Source organism: Sinohyriopsis cumingii, chromosome 9 (assembly GCF_028554795.1).
Source record: "Sinohyriopsis cumingii isolate HCF-2022 chromosome 9, ASM2855479v2, whole genome shotgun sequence".
NCBI classification, from domain to species: domain Eukaryota; kingdom Metazoa; phylum Mollusca; class Bivalvia; order Unionida; family Unionidae; genus Sinohyriopsis; species Sinohyriopsis cumingii.
In genome coordinates this window covers 106,504,980-106,527,766 of record NC_142969.1, presented here as the reverse complement: position 1 = coordinate 106,527,766, position 22,787 = coordinate 106,504,980, and the positions used below count along the sequence as shown (strand labels likewise).

At 37.5% G+C, this 22,787-nt stretch overlaps 1 protein-coding gene across 1 annotated transcript; it reads right to left on the bottom strand.

Moving 5' to 3' along the window:
• Positions 1-777: 777 nt before the first annotated feature.
• LOC149792429 (macrophage-expressed gene 1 protein-like) lies at positions 778-22,345 on the bottom strand. Its single transcript, XM_089971000.1, has 2 exons — positions 21,801-22,345; positions 778-3,685 (listed from the first exon to the last, which is right to left on the bottom strand). Exons 1-2 carry the CDS (start codon positions 22,278-22,280, stop codon positions 1,979-1,981), a joined length of 2,187 nt encoding a protein of 728 aa, XP_089827126.1. The 5' UTR covers positions 22,281-22,345; the 3' UTR covers positions 778-1,978.
• Positions 22,346-22,787: the final 442 nt, after the last annotated feature.

The following is a 22,787-nucleotide window of genomic DNA, read 5'->3' as shown; positions in this document are numbered from 1 at the left end:
TAGAGAATCAATCGATCACTGAAATTCTGTTTCTGATGGTTCGTACCATTTGTACATTTTTTATGTATACTTTTATGCATATGTTTAGTTTCAAATGTAGTCATAATTGATACAAATTCTCTAAAGCAGTTTTGAAGAAATTTTGCATGAAGTTCATTCTTCATTTCTTTCTTTGCCAGTCTTTCTCAAGACGACCATAATGACGTCGTGTCATCAATACGTGGATAATCATACGATACCATAATGTTATTTTGTATATAAGATATATGCGTGTTTGTGTTGTTTATTTTAAATAACTAAATTGTAACTGAGGAATTCCTCCAATGTGAAGAAATTATTTTCATCAGAGATAAAACAAAGTGCTTTCAAAATGAATGCAAGGTGTTATAACTGAATTTTAATTCCTGATGGTGTTCAATATATGGGTACAAGTCAAACATTACAGCCAAGAAAAATGTAAGATATTAGACAAATCTCGATTTTCAAATGAAACTTGAAGATGTTGAGCGAAACTGATGCCTTCCCACCCTAAAACTGAAGTTAGTAAGACCTTAGGCGAGCAAAATTCAACATGGATTCATCTTTTCTTGACCACTTTGATACACTTTGATACATTTCTCTCTTTGTCCTAAATTTAAACTTTAGTGAGTGACATCGCCCTAAACTACATAATCAATATTGAGAGCGTTCCTTTTTTGTCGCTCAGCTGAAATGTGGGGGGGGGGGGAAGGAGAAGGAAGGGCTGGATTGGTTTAAATATAAACTCTAGAGACACACTAAGCTGTTATATCATTTTAATGAAGGAAAATGATTACCAAAATGCAAAGTATACAAGTTTACAAGAAGTTAGCATATCCGCCTGTCCATGTTAAACATGTCTTTTAAACCGATTTGTCGCCTAAACAACAACTGAAAGCTTTGGCGAAGGTTGATGTTAAGCAAAGAAATTGAAAATTTTAGACAGTGGAGCATTACAACACAGTGTATGTATGCCAACAATGTATGGTTGCATTTTTATAGAAATATCTTAGAGACTGGTAGAAGCATGAAAACTATACATAACAAATTAAACTCATTCGCACTCTGGAATACTATAGTGCTGACAGAAACGAAATCGAGAAATCTGAAATACAAATCTAATCTAAATACAGAAATTATTACCAATTAAAGAATCGTAAGTTCCTTTGAGAAAAAAGTGGAAATTAAAGTCTAAAACTGGACAGGAAAAAATAACAAAGTTTGGTAACAATTGTCTCACTTCAGCGGCTTAATTACAAGGATTTGTTGGAGCATACATTTGTGTTGGAATAAGAGGAAGTAGAAAATTGAACGATATAAAGGAAGGCATTCTCTTTGTCATATATAAGGTGTTAATGCACTTCGTTTATCCCCACTTATCTTATCAAAAAGTGTTTTGCACTTGATTTACGACAATGTAAATTCAAGCGAGAAACGCGAGGATGCCTGTCGAGCCGTCTGAAACCCTATTCAAAGGGCCTAAAAGTTTCATAGATTAAGAATATTTCAGTCCTCGAGTTCAATGATATAAATAAGCAACAAAATTACCGTTAAAATGAAAGCCTCGTTTATACACAAATTTCATTTGTATTTACATAGTTTCCTTTTAATAATCTTTCGATTTTTTAATAATTATTCAAATCATGAGAGCTCAAAAATATACATTGCCATCCTTTTCATATTGAACAAATTACTTGTAAGCTATGTTGGGGAGGAGCAACAAAAATCAGGTACAAATGTTTGGCCTAAAGGCAGCACAGGAAAGGAATGCTTACTTGTGTGTTTTAGTGTGGCTACAAATTTAGTGATAATCTATCTACATGTACGATTAGCCGAAAGTAATTTAGAAGTACACATTTTTATATAGTTTTATCTGAATAGCCAAAGGAACAACATCTGTAATTCCCAAACAAACACCGAAAATTGGTCAATATTTACATAAATTTTGCATCGACACATTTCAGCATTTAGTTTCCACTGAATTTAGGATTGATCTGTTTTCACATAGAGACGTATTTTCGTCACTTATTTGCCGGTACAGACTTGTTCGCTCCTTCGACCTAAACTTTTTGCAGCGTATTACAATAACAGTAAAAACAAAGACGCAACACAGGGTGGCTGAAACTGATACAATAACAATTGTAACACTGTTCATCTCTCGATTAGAAAAACCATTGTCACCATTTGACTTTTGCAGGTTGGGATCTCCTGACGTCTCAGTCGTATTGAACGTCCACATGCTTGCGTTCATAGCCTGCCACGTGCTTCCATCCGCCGATACAATTATCTGCCCGTCCCTCGTCAACTCGTGTGGGGAAGGCATAAAAGGAGGTCGCTGGATCTTCGGAAGACCCAAGGACGATAAGGCACCAGTTTTGACACAGTAGTTGATCTCACAACCGTTGTACACAAGCGCCAGATGCTGACTGTATCCCTCTGGACATTCCCGTGGCCAGGTTTTCTCGCCTGATTGTCTCATGAAACTCGCCAGAGTAAGCATGTCGTTTGATGTTTGGAGACCTTTTGGTCCTCTCTCGTTTATTGCCAGTGGATTTCCAGATTTACAACTGTAGAAGCCGGCAAATGGAATGGAAAATCGGTATCCTAATTCGTAGTCATCACTTACGCAGACAGTAAGGTCGGTAAGAAGACGGAGAGGGTAGAACTTTGATGGACAGCTTCTGGCCTGGGTCAGAAGGTTGATGGTATTTTCAGTAAATACTCCTCCAAACAGAAACCCAGATTGCTGATGCACTTCTCCTTCAGCCGCACACCAATAGGCCTGATTGCGGATGCTGTTACAGCAGGTATAGTAATACCAACCCCAACTCCGACATCTATGACACACGGTCTCATAGAAATCTGACAAAAAGACGGATTTGTAGCCAGGCGGACAAGAGTAGTCCCCCGTGATAGGGTTCTTCTGGCTCCACTGTGACCAGCAGTTCCTGCCTGGTTCTGAACATGTTTGGTATACGCCTCCAAACGTGTAATTGGTTAGAGATTGTTGACAGGAATTATCGTCCACATTGGCCTGGAAGCTGAACTTGGGCGAATCCATATCAGTACACCCACGGTAAGTATTGTGCCGATAATATAACTTTACAGCTTCCTCCACGTGACTGTAAATCTCGAAGACTGTGGGTTCGGGAATATCAGGTAGGACTTCAGGGGTGATGACATAATATAAAGGATCTCCAGATCGATCCATCGCTACTAAGTTATCATCTAGCCCGTCGGTCCAGGTATTAGCTGAGGAGTTGTTGGGCGCAAAAACGGGTCCTCCAAACGCATGGATTTTGGAGTGAGTTCTGCTTTTAAAATACTGGTCTGTCATCGTTTGTGTGGCTGCTTGTTTGTAGCTGGCATCAAATTTAAAGATACCAAAAAACGAGGCACTTGCTGACGCAAGAATACTAGTTTTCTCTGAAGAATATTGACGGACAAATGTGGAGTGGACTTGGTCTAATTGTACTAATGCAGCCCCCACCTCTACACTCCGGATAATATGAGTTCCAAAATCTCGAACCAAAAGCTGGCTCTCGTAGCGCGCCATGGTTGTTCGGTTCAACTGCACATGTGCCGCTATCCGCTGAAGTCTTGCACGGAAGGCTGGGTGCAGCGGCGTGTCTGGTTGAGATTGAGCGGTGTACCGTATGTATCTTGCCTGAAAAAGAGGAACTTTAAATTTAGAAATTAAAACTCTTTCTTGTCACAAAGAAAATCAAAATATTTAGCACAGTCACCTCTTTGTTAAATTGAATTAGATAAACTTCGACATGAATGACAGTCGTTATTATATCGTTTAGAAAGGACTTAAGACATGAAGGATGGCTAAGATAACAGTCAATAGCAGAGGAATTAGCGCTTATATTTATTATATTCAGTTTAATGGATAATTAAGGGTAATAAATGTTTCCTATGTTAATGTCCAATGCATAAAAATCAATAGAACTAGAGAAACACGCATCAGATTGATATATTTTGTTTTGAGACATTAGTATTGTTTTAGCTGTGGCAATGCTATTTGTACATGATTAAATAGTTGTTATAGGAAACACAGACTCCCTTACATTCAAGACAAAGTTTACTGAAACAAAGTTGACATAAGTTTGACACATTTACTTTGTTTATATATATATATATATATATATATATATATATATATATATATATATATATATATATATATATATATATATATATATATATATATATATATATATATATATATATATATATATATATATATATTGATTTTGTAAACGAATAGAAAAATGCAGTGACAAAGATAATTTAGGACGATTACCACCAAATTCCACAAAAGGTTACATTCCACTAGGACATAAACGTATGTAACAATTTTGAATATTATAACATTTTTTATCCAGCTAATGATGTAACCATGTCAATTACCGTCATAGATTTTAATAAATGCAAACAAAGTTCTTTTCAATCGCATGCACACCCATCTGGATGGGAAAATAATTTGGGTAGTATTCATGCATAAGAGTCATATAGGGAACTCGTTCATGTTTTAGTTTTAGCAGGTTCCCTTACAAGTAAATTTTCCTGGTGACCAAGATTTAACTGAAATCTAGTGTTATCTTAAATTATGACAGGAGCCTTAATATATATGTATACACCGTCTTAAGATTGATGTATTGTGTTAAGGAATTATGAATCTTTGACATGCACTTGTCTGGTCCATAACGTTGAAACTGTCGGAGAGAATTTCACGAAACCTTTCTCAAGTATATCTCATGCCTAGACTGGGTGTAGTGTATCATAGTCGAGACCTGTGCCTCTAGCTCAATGTCACATGAAGGAAAAATATAATTCTCTGGCTTGTAAATTGTCCAGTGCATAACGTTAAACCAATGAATATATAGTTCAAGCTTAGTCCAAATATGTATCATTACCTTTCCGATGTTTCGCTGTCGTACTCAAGAGCAAGGTCAATTCCTTAATTTGTGTTGTGGAGTGCTTACGATTCTTTCTTTTACGGCGATTTTTCTCTTACTTTGTTTTAAGAGAAGTTTAGACAATTGTAGTTTCTTCAGAACAATGATTTGGTTGGAGATCATGACTTCTAAATTTTCTTACAAACAACTTCCATTCTTCAATACAATTCTCGTTATAAGTCTCCAACTCAAACTAAGTTTTCCTGGACACAACAATCATACTGGTGGAAATCAAACTCCATATAGACATCTACTCAAAACCAACTAATAAACACCAGTATCTTCTCCTATCCAGCTGCCATTCAAAACACATTCGGAACATCCCATATAGCGAGGCACTGAGGATAAACAGAATCTGTTCCAACGATCAAATATTCCAAAAACGATCTAAAGAATTATCTGAACATTTGATGAACCTTGTCTACGACAAAGACTTGATAGCGGAGACAACACAAATGGCTAAACAAACGAACCGCAAACGGACCGCAATGACCTACTAAAATATGAAGAGAAGGAATAGCCTGATCGCATACCATTTCTCCTGACCTACCATCCACGCACCCCCAAAGTAGGTACAATGTAATCGGATAGCCGTAACAGAAAAGTGTGGGCTCATCAGGGATACGAAATTATTTAAAATATTTTAGAAAACTTCAGTTTGCTTTTGAAATTTAAATTCACTTTTATTCGAATTTCTTAGTCCCTGGTATTTTGATTTCACATATTTGAGAATTCTTTAGTGAAACCAAGTAGCTTTCACGATGTCTTCAAAAATGGAGACCTTTATTTCAAATCCTACCCAGGAAGGGTTAGAGTCATTGAAAAAGGAAAAGGTGATTGAGCTTGCCGGAAATTATTCTATTCCGGCAGAAAATTAAAAAAAAAATTTGTTTCATGAGCGAAAAATATTTGCTTTAGATAAAAACAGATATGGCGTTGATTTGTAGTGGTTGCTGTTGTTTTTGTAGGGTTTGACGTCATTTTTCAGCACAAGATAATCTATGCATGGCGGCCAGTATAACTGGTGGAGGAAGAACCATAGAAAACCCCGGGAAGAACCACCGACTTAGGAGAAGCTACTGGCAAGTTTTCTCACGTACGAACATCGGCCATGCTTGAGACTCGAACCCATGCAGACAGGCCGTGATCTGGAAGGGTGAGCGCATTAGACCACTCGGCCACTCGGGCCCCCGATTTGATTTGTAAGTCTGTATCTGCTTCATATAGGAAATTAAATGAATTGCACCTAAAAAATCCAATGGAAACACAGTCAAAAACGCTTCAGCTTCAGAAAGAGATGATGGAAATCCAAAATGAAAGAGATGGAGAGAAGAGAGAGCAGTAGAGATGCAGTAAATTCAGAGAGAGAGAGAGAGAGAGAGAGAGAGAGAGAGAGAGAGAGAGAGAGAGAGAGAGAGAGAGAGAGAGAGATGTAATTTTGGTTCAAAGAATTAGAACTGGCAGGTGTAAAGTACTCTTCCATTTTACAAACAATTTCAAATTTTGATGTTACCAGAACTGTTAGGTTAGTACCTCCTTTCAAAGAAAAACTAGATAAATAATTTCTTCATTGTTACAAAATTGCTGAAAATTTCAAATGGCCAAGAGAGCATTGGACTGTATTATTATTAAGGTGTACTTTTAAGTAAAGATTGTGAACTCTAAACTTTACTGTCGGTAAAAAGGGTTATTATCATGTGGTTTAAGGAATGTACCTGGATTTGGTACCTGCAGCATATTGACAAAGGTTTAGCAGCTGTAGAAATGAAACTGGACAGACCCATGTCGAATTGCAAGAGAAAAAGGAAATTTATTTGAACAAGACAAATCATATTAGTTGAAGAGTTCAAGCATTGGGTCAATAGTGAAGGCAATAACAGCAGCAGGGAAGTTCTACAGACCAGACCGTTCCAACAAAAAAAAACCTTCTATGAGAACATTTTCTGCAGAAACCTCAGAAAACAGAAATAAACCTTTCCAGAAAAACTAATTTGCATAAATTCGACCCCTAATGCAATTTTTGTGTGCGAATTATGTCATTCTGGACAATGGAAAAAATATGATTTTTCGGGGGGGTGGGGGTGGGAAAATGATCGGGTGTCGATGAAGTTTGCAAGGGTCCGGCTGCAATTTTATGAGTAAATCTGATCAAGACCGACTCGATACCTACTACCAGGATCATGAAGATTAATCGTGACAAAACCGTGTGGTGTTGCCTGAGCGTGACTGAAGAAATTTTTGAATTTATTTATGTCCATGTCGCCGTTACACCAAGTTTGATGAATATTTCTCAGCGTGTAAGTATCAACGCCATTGAACACTGATAAGATATTACAATTGTCTCTAATAACCTTTGGAATTTGCGTATATCGCTGTGTCACGTAAATCACATCGGTATTCTTGTGTCGGCCACGCGAGAATATCCTAGCTGGGTTAGTTTGCTTATCCAGCATCACATCATCGAAAACAACAAGATTATTAACATCGCCATCTAAACTTTCCACTGATGGAGCTTCATTGATATCTGTGATGAATTCTATTGTTCCTTCTTCAGTATTATCACTAAATTCCTTCAGTACTTGATAACATCTCTGATCATCAACAGATGGCGCAACCAAATACAATTTATCCCATTTCAACCATCGCATTATCAAATTTAATAACAACTGCGTTTTTCCAGATCCTGACGGTCCAATGATTATCATTCTTATCGAATTTGGTAACGCCGCGGTGTGTTTTATTTGCTCGCGTTTCTTCGTGGCCGAAAAATCAATTACATTCATGTTACTAGAATACATGGATCTATATTGTGTTAAGTGTCGCACGCGCACAGATACGATAAATCCAATCGAAATCGTTACACGCAACAACAGGAACGCAATCAAGGGTGAATGCGCAGTTTGCAAGACAATCAAATTTAGATTTGTAAAAAAAAAAGTAGAACCGGAGGAGACATCACAACCTCCTTAACAAATTTACCTGGAGCTCCTTGGGCGAAATATCCCGGAGAGAAGCATCTACCAGGATATAATTACTGCGGACCTGGCACGAGACTAGATATGAGACTCAACAATAATAATCAACCAAACCCGGGTGAAGATCCGATAAACGCCATCGATAACGCATGCTACTATCACGATCTTGCGTATCGTAGCGGGGATTTAGAACAAAGACATCTCGCTGATATTAAATTAATTCATGCAATAGACGCAATTCCTAACAAAAATTTTAAAGAGAAATTGGCAACTTGGCTGGTAAAGGGTGCGATGAAAGGTAAATTAGTTCTCGGTGCTGGTAAATTATAATGGAGCAGATATATTATTCTCCGCGAGGTTTTTGGCGAGGAAAATCAGCAATTGCCAAACTTGCCAAGGCAGCAAAAGTAAAACAGTCCGTTGCTGCGTCATGGTTATCGAAACAGGCAGTCTGGCAATTGTATCTTCCTCCACCTAAAAAAATACCGTACGCGAGTTTCTCTGTGAACGTACCTAATGAGGTCCATCAGGCTGATCTTATGTTTCTTCCTTACGATACCGTTGACGGCGTCACATACAAATATGTTCTGACAGTCGTTGATATCGCTAGCAGGTATAAAGAAGCCGAGCCATTATCGAATAAAACAGCAACGGAGATCGCTAAGGCGTTTAGCGAAATTTATTCACGATCCCCGTTAACATGGCCAAATCTTCTTCAGGTTGATCCAGGTCGAGAATTTCTTGGCGCGGTTACTTCATTGATGAAAAAGAATAATGTTAAAATCCGTCGCGGTATTGTAGGTGTTCATCACAATCAAGCTATCGTCGAAAGATTCAACAAAACGCTTGCAGAACGATTATTCGGATACCAGTACGCGCGTGAATTTATTCAAGATAATCGATCTCACGATTGGGTATCAAGATTGCCTCAGGTAATTAACGCGCTGAATAATGAGACGACTCGAACAATAGCAATGAAGCCCGCAATTGCAATTACAAAATCGAATATACCCCTAAAGCGAGATTCTACAATTCAGCCTGTACTAGGTAGCGTCACAGTCAGATATTTATATAAAGAAGGCGAGGCCGAGGGAGGCAGAAAAAGAGCAACCGATCCAAACTGGAGCGTCACAACACATAAAATATCAGCCGTAGCAAGATCATCGGGAAGACCAGCGATTTATATCCTAGATTCGTTAGCGCCACAACGAGGATTTACCAAGGAAGAATTACAAATAATACCAAAGGATACTCAACTACCGCCAGCTTCATTTATGTGAAATTTAATTCTACCTAACTGAGATAATTTTCTTACTCGAGACACGGCTAGATACACTAAATTTGACCAGGAAATTCTATCATCGACGATCCAAACTTGGCCATCTACTGTTAATCCCTGCGATGAGTGTATCGTTGTTGCGTATCCTAGTTTCCATGGCGATCTTTCTGCGTTTATCGCGTCATTGACAAGATTAATATCAACGAAAATAATATCATTCAAGACCAATATCTTTTCTTCTCCGCATGGCAAAGTAACACTGATATTTTGTTTCCTGGTATCAGCTGGCCTGTAACACAACGGTACCTGCAATGTTGGAAATTTCTCACAATGAAGCTTGAATAACATTTCCTGAATAGCATCGCGAACAATTTTTCTGCTAGCAACAATCAGATGATCTGGACGCCACGAATTTAGAAAATTATCCATCGGAGTTTCGTCGATTATTCTTCTCATCACGTCACATTGAAATTTATTCGGTTGTAATCGAATTATTTTTTTAAACTCGGTCAGTAAAATATCATTGGATCTATAATCAGCGTCAATTTCTTCATAATAATCAACAAAGTTTCTAAGCCACTCATGAGGAGATTCGCCATCAATAGGATCAGGCTGGCCATGATCTCCGCACATTATTACAGCGGTATTTTTTTCTTCCAGCCAACCCAGGAATGATTTTAGCGTGACAAGACTTACCGTGCAAATTTCATCAAATATTATAATCTTGTTGATGTATTTGCTTCCCATGCGAGCCGAATCCCACAATCCACCGCTGTACTTGAAATAACTATGATACGTACAAGAATCAACGCCGCGTTGTCTTATTTCTCGCGCTAATCTGTGAGTTGGAGTCAACACGATCATATCAGATTTTGAAAATAAATTTATTGCTCGCGTTGTTTTACCGCTACCGCCAGGACCGTTCATGTAGACAAATTTACTTCGTGAAATCGGATCAAATGCAGATGCGGCCGTTGATACTTCATCGCATTTATCTCGATGAAATTTATCGCAATCTTCGACATCGGCGTCTTCGCAATAATCTAGAATATCCTCGTTTTTTATTCTCCAAGTTCCCCAAGAACCATCAGTGATTAAATTTTCTAGCCTGCATTTATATTTCTTATCGATATAAAACGAATCCGTTGCAACCCTTACCGCGATATCAGAAAATTTATTTATCATCGACAGCAAATTAATACTCACATAAGCTAGCATCGATGACCGCAAATGCGTATATTGCGCTGATTCTCCATCGAGATAACTAATCACTGTACCTAACTTCGTTCCATCAATAATAATATTTTCTCTGTTACAAAATATTCCACGCGATACTGTATCGGCAATAATAAAATCCATCTCGGCATCATTGATAAATAACCTAGCGTGGCGATGTTTATGATCAACTGATCCTCCTTGAGTAAATTTACCAATTATTTTTCTTCCGATATCTTTCGCATTTTCACAATCCGTTGGCAACCACACCTCGGTCTGTTTCCTGTACGATATAATCGCCTCGCTCACCGTCAACGATATTAACATCGACGAATCCAGCATATATCTCAACAATACCGTAGGGACCCATCTTCGCTGAGATAAATGCCGACCAAACCAAATATAGCAGATTTTATGTAAGTTTTCAGCAAACTCGAATGAAGTAACATGAGCAAATCCTGTCATGACAAAATCGGGTAACGGTCCGTTAATCGATACCCTTGTCATATCGCTGGTTGGATGACCAAATTTAGCAAAATAATCAGCACAATCGCCATATCCGAGGAAACTTCCAGGATAGCATGCGCTCATGTCAACGGAGATCATATCTTCGAAATAATACTTGGTATTCCATAATCCTCCATGACCGTATTCGATACAACTAAGTTGAATATCATTGAGAAATTCGTTCCTTGTGGGTTTCCACGAGTTTCTTTCTCTGGCAGCGTGAGCAGTAACAGATGGAACAGTAAAGCAGTTCGTTAATAACTGATCGGGATTTGATGAATACTTCACTGCGATATTTTTCATCGATTCGTGTAATATTTCATCACGGTAAATATCTCCTCGCGGCAAAATAAACTGATCATATTTTTCTTCACTCGAAAATAACCAAACCGATATTGGATCAGACGCGGCTAATATTTTGATATACCTAAACATTGCATCAGAATTGTCTTTCCCAGATTCCACGGGATAAAATTTAACAGAACGATCCCTCGGGAACATCATTACCGACTGTGACCACGCGTGCGAATTATGATCAACAATTTCGGTTGGTGTTCCTCGAGAACTATACGGTGATGAATATAATATTTCACCCGATAGTGTTTTAACCGTGATAGGAAATTTAAGTTTCTTGCTCAACACAGCAACATCGTCAATCGATGCACCATTAACAACCGTCTTCGCCCATGAGTTAATTTTATCCAACCTCAATTGAGTCAAGCCAGATCCGCGTCGGGCATTTTTCATGTGCTCGATAACTCGCTCGGCAACACAATTTATCATCGGCGATTCTTTCATCGCAGGTAGATTTTTTACATCAGGATTATTATTCAGCCGGTAAATTCCATAAACAACAGCACTAGAAGGATAAGCTCTAGCATAATAAGGACCATCAATTCCCAATAATAATCCTGTTTTCGAATTTTTATCAAGAACAACATTTTTCTTACCACCGCGTATTGGGTCTCGTTTATCGCGAATGATCCAAGTATCATCAGGCATTTGTGCGATAAATTTTATTCCAAAGATAAATCGTTCTTCTTCATGTGAGTTTTTTATATGATCGATTATCTTCTTTGCTCGCTCTAGATTCATCGTAGCATTAACGAAGTTAGTTTTCCATGTGGACCAGGTATGAATCGCTCCATCATCGAAAAATTCCTTCTTCGCACGATCAACTTCAGGAATGATAAATTCTGCCTCATCAAGATCAAATATATCCATTATTATATTTTAGACAAATGTTTAAATATAATGAATCAGTGTTCATGGATACTAATCGGATCAACAAAATCATGTGACAAATCCTGCAGAGGTGAATATTGCGGCGCTCATATATATGCAATTCGACGAGGCAGCAAAGGACCACAGCGATGTTTAGTTTGTCAAGTTGGCACCCGAGGAAAGACGCGTTTATGTTTCTCTTGTGGAGGGAAAAAATATCGTGAGTTACGGAGATATTATGAAAGAAGATCTTCCTCAGTGATAAAATGTGAAGAAGATTATATTAATAGATTCAAGGCAAATTTCGATTTAGACATATAAATATTATATAATGGATTCAAAATCAACGATTCCTACACACGAATATAGATCACATCCAACAATCATTGGATACGAGGCATCTGCCGATGGTAATGTCAGACACATCAAAACAAAAAATTGTATTGGTAGTGTTGTTAATTCGGGTTATCTCAGCTTCACCGCCTCCCGCAAAACCAAAACAAGATATTATAATCACAGATTCATTTACGAGTGTTTTCGAGGACCAATAGAAATTGGACTTGTTATTGATCATATCGATGGAAATAAACTCAATAACAAACTAAATAACCTTCGAGCGGTAACCCAGAGTCAAAATTGCGCCTTTGGTAATACAGGTGGTTCACGATTCGCTAAAGCTGTCAAATCGATAAATCAGGAAACAGGTGAAGAACTTGCATTCGAATCAATGAATGCTGCTGCAAAACATTATGAAATTAATTCCATCACAGTATGGCGAGTAGCAGAAGGAAAAATTCACGCTACATTTTCATATAATTCCGACGCATGGATCAGATTCACCTACATCCAAATAATACCAGACTCAGATAACGAAGATTTTGAAGAATAATTGAATATTACAAAATTAATATAATGAACGAACAAATCATAAACGACATAATTGGAGCGATTGATGACTTGAGAAAAAAAATAAATCTTCCATCGGATCTAGATACAAGTAAAATCAGATCAGAATTCGAGACGATTGTTCAAGGAAAACTCGAATACAAATACACACTGCCGTCCGAATACAAATTAATAAAAAAAATCCAAATTGCGATGTATCAATCGCTAGCTACAGTCAACGATGATCGCATCGAGGATTTCGTTAAATTATCAACGCTAGTGGAGAAAGCTAGGTTGATTTTATCTGACGCATACGAATCAAGAAAAATTACAAGTTCGCGTGTCAGGCAGTTGAAAAAACTTGTCGATGAAAACAAAATTAGGGAATCTTCCGATTCCTAATTCCACAAAACAAAAAAAAGATTAATTTTGAAAATTTCCCTGGTTTTTATTTATTTTTTTCGCCCATTTTTTCCCGTGGGCAGATTCAAGAGTCAGAGACTCTCACTCACGATCTTACTAGCAAATTGATACTTACAGTCTCTCCTCGTATATCAAGTAAATTTCCTTTTTGATCCGTTAGTTTGAAATTTATTCTCGACAATAATCGATTATGACATCGCAGGTAAAACGGATTAACTGGCTCCTTTATTATCAAATAACCAGGAGAGGCGCTAGGAGAAAACGAATACAAAATAAAACCTTGATGCGCTTGATTTGACACTGACGAATCAACATTATAGCTACCCTCGACAACATCCGCGTGAAGATAAATCGCGATAACTTCCGTTATATTAACAATGCGAGGAGATATATGTCGTCCACCTTTGTCAGGATCGTTATTGTGTTTGAGAATTAATTCTGAATATACTTTTTTAGTCCACGCGGCATGTAATTTCGGAAATAAATCATCAATGGTATCAGTGACGGATTTTCTCATCGCATCAAAATCAGAATTGGGAAATTTGAAATTTGGTAGCTTTTCCTCGGTTAATTCAAATACTCTCATGAATTTTTGTTTTTCTCCTGAGTTTTTGATCAACTCAAATTTGCTGATAGGAAGAACATATTCGGCAATTGATATATCGTCGACTATCGCCTGAATGAACATATCATGATAATATTCAATATCATTCGCAAGCTGATTTAAAATCTTCACGTGTCTGATAATTTCGCTACATGAACCAGATTTATTTAGGATGCATTCATGAAATGATCCGCGCAATAAATTTAATTGCAATTCGTGTTCTTGAATAAACTCGTCTAGAGTTCTTCTTACCAAGATACCGTCTATGGGGGTTATTATCCTGTTAATGTGGGTATCGTCGAAGATTTTCACATCCGGGGGAATTTTAGGAAGAGGTAACCACGAGAGAATTCTTTCGTTAATAAAAGTGAAAGCGAACATTACTAGATTAAATTTGTGGTTATTCATGAGATTGATGGCGCTGTGGATCAAGGGTTTGTGTTTGTTATCTCCGTACCATCCTTCGTCGGTGGTAAAATCCGATTTTTTTGGTTCCGGTAGTTCTGGAAGGGTTTCATCATACCAACCTGGAATAATAACATCTGGTTTTTCTGGTTCTACCAGAGGTGCGACCTCGGGCCAACCTAATATATTCCTAATCGATGATTGGTAAATATCAACAATATACGGTGATTTCACTTCTATCATTGACGATAGTGTTGGATCATGTGCAGATATCTTTATTCCCGGAGTAGCATCGCCGGTTATATTTGATATTCTAGTGGTAAACTCATTATTCAGCTGATCAATTTCATAACTGCCCGTTGGTATACCAACGACGATCCAATCGGGAGTTCCATCGGGTTTATTTTTATTTGCAAAAACAAGTGAATTATTTGGCATCAAATTACCAAATGACGTCGATCTAACATTAGGCCAGCTGTTGTAGACGCGCAACTGTGTTAATGCAATTTCGTTGACGCTGATTGGTGTTGAAAAATTAATGCTAAATTCTGGTTTCGTTGAACTTAGCGATATTAACGTTGTTGTCGGCGGTGTCGTGTTTGTCACGATCTGGGCTAACTCGGACATTATTAATATTCATTTGTTCAATCTCCGAGTAAATACTGATCATTGCAGAAAATTCTAGATCGGATATAATACCGTCGTTGAGACTCTCAGAAAGTAGCGATGATAATTTCGAGTATGCGTCATTGATCTTAGTTAGTTTACTTTTGTGCGATGATAACTTTTCACTTGTGCACGAGGATATCTTTTTTGCGATGATATTTAAAACACCGGCAATTGTTGTTGTTGACGAGATTATTATCGTTGCTACAATTGGCGCGATTGTTGTCACTACGGATAAAATTATTCCTGCACCAGCGACCACAGCTGATACTGCGTAAACAGCTACATCAATAGTAACTAATCTACGTTGATACTTCTTTATTTTTGTCTGATAATCATCGAGAAGTTTTTTTAGTGAATCCTGCCATGATCGCGCCTGATTGTATCGGTAATCCGATGCGGTCATTTATTAATCTACGATAACAATTGCGGAATTACTGCCTATATTCGGATAAAAATTCGAAAATTGCAAAATACTTCACCGGTCCCATGGTGGTTCTATCTGGCGGTTCTAGCGTGAATGTTGGATTGCCATATTCACTTAACGAAATAATAAAAAATCCAGGGCAGAATTCATAAATTTTATTATTCTGATCCGGTTGTACCTTAAATTTTATATCGGAGATAATATGTGCTCGATATACGCCAGCAATTGGCGCGGTAAAGCTAAATGTGTCATTCTGGGGTGTCCAGGTAAGATTATTTATGGTTAACACAAATGTTAGATTGCATCGTATAATTCTGTCTATCAAATGATCTGGCACATAAAATTTCGCCAATCTTGGGATATTCAATGACGATATTTTTGTGTTGATATTGTTAATTTTTGTGGTTGTTTCGATAATTTCCCTACCTAATTGTTTTACGTCAGTGGCGTGACCAGTTTTATCGACGGATTGGTCAATCTTTGCTGTTGCAGCAAGAAGTTTCGTGTTTAAATCTCGAATTTCTCCGTCGTACGTTGATATATCTAACTTTTGACGCGTCAATTCATGTACTGTGTTAATTTTATCGTTGATGGATTTTATTTTCTCATCTATTTGTCCTTGCATCACGTTAATCCCCTTGGTAAATTCAGGAACAACAACATCGCCGAGTTTAATAATTTCCTCGTTGATTTTTTTGCTGAGATCGTCGATTGATGGTTTCTCACCCATCGAGATATTTATCTTGGTAATTTCCTCGTTGATGGATTTTACTCTATCGATGAGATCGCTGTGTGTATTTGAGGAGGTATCGATGAATTTTTTTATATCCTCGTCGAGTTTTTTTCCAAGTTTACTTGATGCATCGTCGAATTTTCTAATATCGCTAAATAATTTGTTGAGTCGCTTATTTATTTTGTCTTGCGCGTCATCGTGTGATGCTAACGCCGCTGATAATTCATTATTTTTTTGTTTTATATTCACAAGATCGGCCTTTGGTGGAAACTCTGCAATGATATCGGTAATATCAGCAATAGATTTTAATACCGTATCCGATTGACGAGTAAATTGACTGATATGATCATTATATTCTTCTCGCTTAATTATATCAGTTATTTTGATGTTGCTAGTTTGTAATCGCCCTTCGGTATTTTGAAAAACAGCAACTTCACCAGGATCAACTTCTGACAATGATAGAAGATTATTAATATCGCTCTTGGTTGCAAACTTTGATGTATCGATGTCGACTGCCTCCCTTTTTTCTTTCCTAAAAAGAGATCTACCGTAAATGTCAACCATGATATTTATCTAAGGTATATTCAAATAAAATTTTGCGATAAGGGTTGGATGATTTTGAAATTGCATCAAGGACGTTAATTGACTCCGGGCCACATATTGGTGGATCTGCTAATGTTTGTGTTGGAAGCGTTGAATACCAAACCGGAAGTTTTAGTTTTGACACGTATTTGATAAATTCGTTTGGCGGTGCTAATCCGTATGAGTCGAAGTAAATAACTTCGCGAGGATTAATCGCGTAAGCAACCCAGTGAGTGCCAGGGCCGGAATTTTTATCGAGATTTATTATTCCTGTCTCGGTAGGATTTGGTTTATCTGGTAGTTGATCTCGCATAAATACGCCTCTGAAAAATTTTATTTTCTTTTTTTTTTGCTTCACTGATTAAATCTAAATTTGAGGCTGGTAGGCTCGACTTAAACCGGATCCGTACGGGGGTCGTCTTAGGTAAAGGCCGGATCCTTGTCGTTGCTGCATCGCTTTTGCAAGAAGAAGAGGAGCAAGAAGAGGGAATATCCCTCCCTTTTTTTTGCGATATCTTCCTCCGACGATCTTTTTTCCTAATGCAGTACTTATCCCACCGAGTGCACCTAATCCTATTGTTTTTCCAATCAGAGGAAGGGCCCCAGCTATCAATCCTGGAATAGCGGCCAACAGAGGGAAAATACCACCTACTTTGATCATATCTCTGATTGCTCCTATTGAGAGATTCAAGCGAATACCAGTATTTGCTGATCTGGCTCTGGTGAAATGTCCGTGTTGATTTTTAGTTAACGATAGTTTGTTAGGTCCACCGTGAAGCTGATTACTTTTTAAGGTTAAACTTAAACCTCGTCGCGCTGTTGTTGCTGATTGAAGCTTTTTCACCTGACCGGGGGTCAGAGTTACGCTGACGTGATCGTATGGCATATTAATAATCACTTAATCTAAATTTGGAATTTGTTACATGTTTTCTACGGGCGCGTCGATGACTCTCATTCTACCGCTGATGCCTTCCAGAAACATTGTTCTATCGCTGAGAATAACCGCAATGGCTTTTGCGTTTTGTCCAAGTGTGTTAATTCTGGCCTTGAAGTGAATATCGACAACCGACTGTTTTACCAAATCGAGATGTTCCAGGGAAAAGTAATAGATGGGATAGAGAGTATTAAAATCCAATTGTGATATTTGCAATCCCGTATCAATATTTTGATCACGGCCCATAAAACTTAGTAATCGATGATATGCGCGTGCCGTGGAGTAATTTTCAAAATTGATAGCTATTTCTTCGGTTGGCTCCTGTTGGCCATTTATTCTCAATGATACGTTTGTTGCCACAAATCTATCGAATATCATGTGACTGTGTTCTTGATCGTATCTAGCCATATTTTGTATAACAACAAAGATGTGTCTTGGTGCGGATGAGCCCTGTTGTGACGCAATTCGCCAAGTAAATATTCCGTTAATATTAACATTTTCGATAGAATCAGTCATTGTTGTCAACCAAGACATAACGGATTTTCCCCCCTGATTCATAAATGATAATAATTTTTCTTCTATGATCATCGATGGTGTTATCGCTGGCATCCACAAAGTAAATTTTTCAAGGACAACTTTACCGACATCAGCTGCTGCGCCACCTACTCGCCAGATGGCTCTATTATCACTGGCATCCCGAACGAAAGTTATCGTATGCTTCGCTCCGTAAATAACTTTTCTAAAATGTCTACAAAATCCAAAAATATGAGATAATGGAATTGCACAAGAGAATCTTCGACTATTTCCCAGTAACATTTTTTTTCGCACATGAAATCCAAGGTTATAACGGTCATTAACGCTAATTATCATATCTTCAACAAGAGCGGGAGCAGCGGCGCGATCATTAGGTTGTCTGACGACATACGGAAAATGATCGGGGTCATTAGTATTATCCTTCACAAACATCATACTAGGACCGGCTGATCTGGTAAAATCATCCGAGTATCTTGCTAATCCTATAATCGTCGTTGCTACATCAACGTTATTCGTAATTGATTCAATCTCCTTTCCATCGATCATGTAAGTGGCGCTATTGAATAGTGCCATAATTCCATTATTAACAAACCCAACTTTAAAATCCGCTCCAAAGTCAGTATCATTAGTTCTAATAATTCTCCCAACAAATTCGATATAAGCCTCAGATGGAAGAAAATATCTTGTTGTATCATGGACTTGTATTTCCTTTCGATTTCTTGAATCGGGCTCAACTGCATCGTACGAGAAATACTGGAAATCTCGCACTGATGTATCCCTACCTACTGGTTCATCCATGTCAAATACTTCATTTGACACTTGTGCGAACATTTATTATTAATAATATCGTCTAAAACGAAGACCATCGCCTGAAATGAAACTTGTATTTGCTAGATTTGTATTAGCAACTTCATTTGCAATATTTGTCTTAGCAACCTCCTGCGCTAGATTTGTTATAGCAGCTTCTTGTGCTAGATCATTTATTTTTTTATTTGCCGCATCATTTATGGCCTTACTGACTTCAGGTGGCATTTCGCTGGTAATGGGTAATTTGACGGGTTGTTTTTTACGTACTAAACTTAATATTTTATTTTTGATGGCGTTGAAGCCTTTACTAGCCAAATTACCGATACCAGAAACAGCAGTCTCACCTATCTTTCCTATCGCTTTCAATCCTAGTTGTTTTACCATTGGTCCAATTTTAGGTATTACTCGCGTAACGAGACTTCCAACAATATCGCCGAATCCGTTGCCGTGGATATATTTGTACACGGGCAATCGAGAGTTAACTACGCGGACCTGTCTTGGTCTGCGCTGATGTTTGTGAACAATCATGTTATTTCAATTGTGTTATTTTAATCGATAAGCTCATCGACGAGTTCCTTGTAAATGTGAGAATCAATGATACCACCACGAAATAATCGCTGACAAATATCTGAGGCTTCGTTGATTATTTCACGAGAGTTATTTCCAGCTCGTTTTCCTCCGATTAATACTTCAAGGCGAGATACGTCGTTGACAACACTGTCAGGACAGATGGTATATCCACTTCCTGTTTTGGGTTCATCTTCAGGTTCATCTTCAAGTTCTTCGGGCGGTTTTAATATTTCTTCCTCACGATCTAATCGGTTTATTTCTATTCTAAAATTTTTGTAATCAGGATCTTCGATATCAATAGGTTTTCCCACAGAAGCAAAATACACAGTAGGTATCCATTGTTCCCTTGACATTTTTAAATCACGATGTTTTGTTTTCAAATAATTTTCTGGTTCTATAAAACCAAACCTTGCGATTTGAATTAATTCATCTTGGTCACTAAATTTTTCAAGAGCAGCACGGGTAAAATATCTTGATGGCATGATTCTTTTTTGTTTAATTTCTGGAAATTTGGGTTCAAACTCTTCTGATTCAGTTTCAACTTTGTGAAATGAAGGCAAAGATAGCGATAATGGTTTAAATTTGTATATCTTTTCATAATTATCTACCAAAAGAATAAAATTAGTATATTCTGGATCATTAATTTTAACTACTTTGACATTCTTGTATGCATAATATACCCACCTTATCCAATTTGCGAATGCTACTTTCTCGGATTGACCCGGTTTCATCAGTTTTTTTCGTCTGTTTTTCTCAAAATTTTCCACAGTAAATTTTACAACCTCATCCGAATTCATTGATTTTATTCTTGTGATAGTTTCATCGGTAAATTTATCGGAACCCGAAAATTTTATTTTTTCACCTTGAGGTTGTTCTTGCGGCAATTGTTCTCGCTGTTCTTGTTCTCGCTGCAATTGTTCTTGTTGTGCTCGTACTTCTGCTCGTTCTTGCGCTTGTATTCGTGTTTGTTCTTGTTCACGTAGAATTTGCTCAAGTTGACCCGGAACCACTCGGGTATGTTGCTCGATATCTCTTGTCATAGGAATAACCCCGAGCTTCCTTAATTCCTCATCCTTCTTTTTATCACCATATGCAAACTGCTCAATTACTCCGGTAACTGGACTCAGCCATTTTGACGATACCTCACCAATATGATGTTGAGAATCATCGTACTCACGAACTTTTTTCTTAAATAATTGTTTTGTCGGGATGAGCTTCCTTACTGCCGCTAATTCTTCTCGCGTTAATCTAGCAGAATGAGGTTCTCCAACTCTACTAATTTTCCGACTCATCTTATTTTCAACTATATTGTTTTAATGTGAGATAAAATTAGTATCTGCAGCCTTTTCTTGCATGCACACTCGACACCCGATCATTTTCCCACCCCCCCCCCCCCCGAAAAATCATATTTTTTCCATTGTCCAGAATGACATAATTCGCACACAAAAATTGCATTAGGGGTCGAATTTATGCAAATTAGTTTTTCTGGAAAGGTTTATTTCTGTTTTCTGAGGTTTCTGCAGAAAATGTTCTCATAGAAGGTTTTTTTTTGTTGGAACGGTCTGGTCTGTAGAACTTCCCTGCTGCTCAATAACTATCTTTAAAGCAAAAGTAGAAACTTTGGTAGATGCTGCTGGTATAGCTGAGGAATATTCCATGAGTTTCATTTGTCAATAAGTATTCAGCTGAGCAATTTTGCTTGGAGACAAGCATTCTTAGCCTGATACTAAATCTTAATTTGGCACAAGTTTTAGAAATCAAATTTCTGATAAGACTGATAACAAATCTTTATCTCTTCCAACATGCGCTTATTACAAGAAAAGGGGTATCCTGTATATATATATATATATATATATATATATATATATATATATATATATATATATATATATATATATATATATATATATATATATATATATATATATATATATATATATATATATATATATATATATATATATATATATATATAAAGTGAACAACATCTTTCGCATTTAGGTGAAGATTATCAATTCTTGCTTTCCCCCTCTCTCTCTCTCACCCACCTGTATTCTAATAGTACTTGTTTTATCCATATATTGGTGTGTCTTCACACTTTCATGCTCATAGGAGAAGTGACCACTAATCTTGGCTACGAGTAGATTGACCCCTACGTCGATGTTGATAGACCTGGACTGCGTTGACGTAAAGCTGTTCCAATGATCGAATAATTCCGCAAAGATTTCCACTTCACTGCTTTTCACAGGAATAATCGCGACGCCATCAGGTACGAGATATTTTCCGTCATCTGTAAGCTTGCACTGGGTGTAGTTAATGTTTAACACGCGTCCCATATCTTTGTTTATGAGATTATCCCATCCTCCTCCTGGGAGAGTCTCAAACCGAAGAATCGGTTTGTCTGTGGGTCGGATACAAAGCCTTGGGTCTCCCGGAGTTACAACTGGTCCATAATAGTTGTCTTGATTATCTTTGCACGTGAATGTGTGAAACGTTACAAAAGTGATAATGAGAAAATCTATCCACATTCTAAACGGAGCAGAAACTAAACAATTCAAATAACATTTGGCGAGTATGAGGAAGAAAAAGTATCTCAGTCAACGGGTGATACTACACTTTATAAAACTGTTTCCTTGATTAATACTTTTTACTTATCTTCCTGTCGGAGCACATGATATTAAGTTATTTTTTTAAGCAGTTACGGTGAGAGATATGGGGATATATGGAAGCAAACGTTACTTTTACACTTTGAGCACACATGTAATTTTAACATTATGGGGCACTATAGAGGAGTATGAAAATTTTAACATCAGTGGGACACTTTAAGTTTGTAAAGGAATCTAACATTGCAGATACCACGACAATTCTCGGTGGGAATTCAACAAGCCCGTACAGTATGGAATGCATGAAACTTCAACAGTATGGGCCAAAAATCTAATAACATAAAGGACTCACCCTGATTGATCAGTTCTTATTGTGACTGAACAACACTTAATATGACTGACTACAATCAAATTCGACTGCCTAATACCTAT

Bases quoted from the DNA above. Each gene is read 5' to 3' on its own strand.
- LOC149792429 (XM_089971000.1), bottom strand. From the start codon at position 22,280: ATGTGGATAGATTTTCTCATTATCACTTTTGTAACGTTTCACACATTC. The intron at 3,686-21,800 runs GTGGGTGAGAGA...CCTCTTTTTCAG, and splicing joins CAAGTACTATTAGAATACAG to GCAAGATACATACGGTACAC.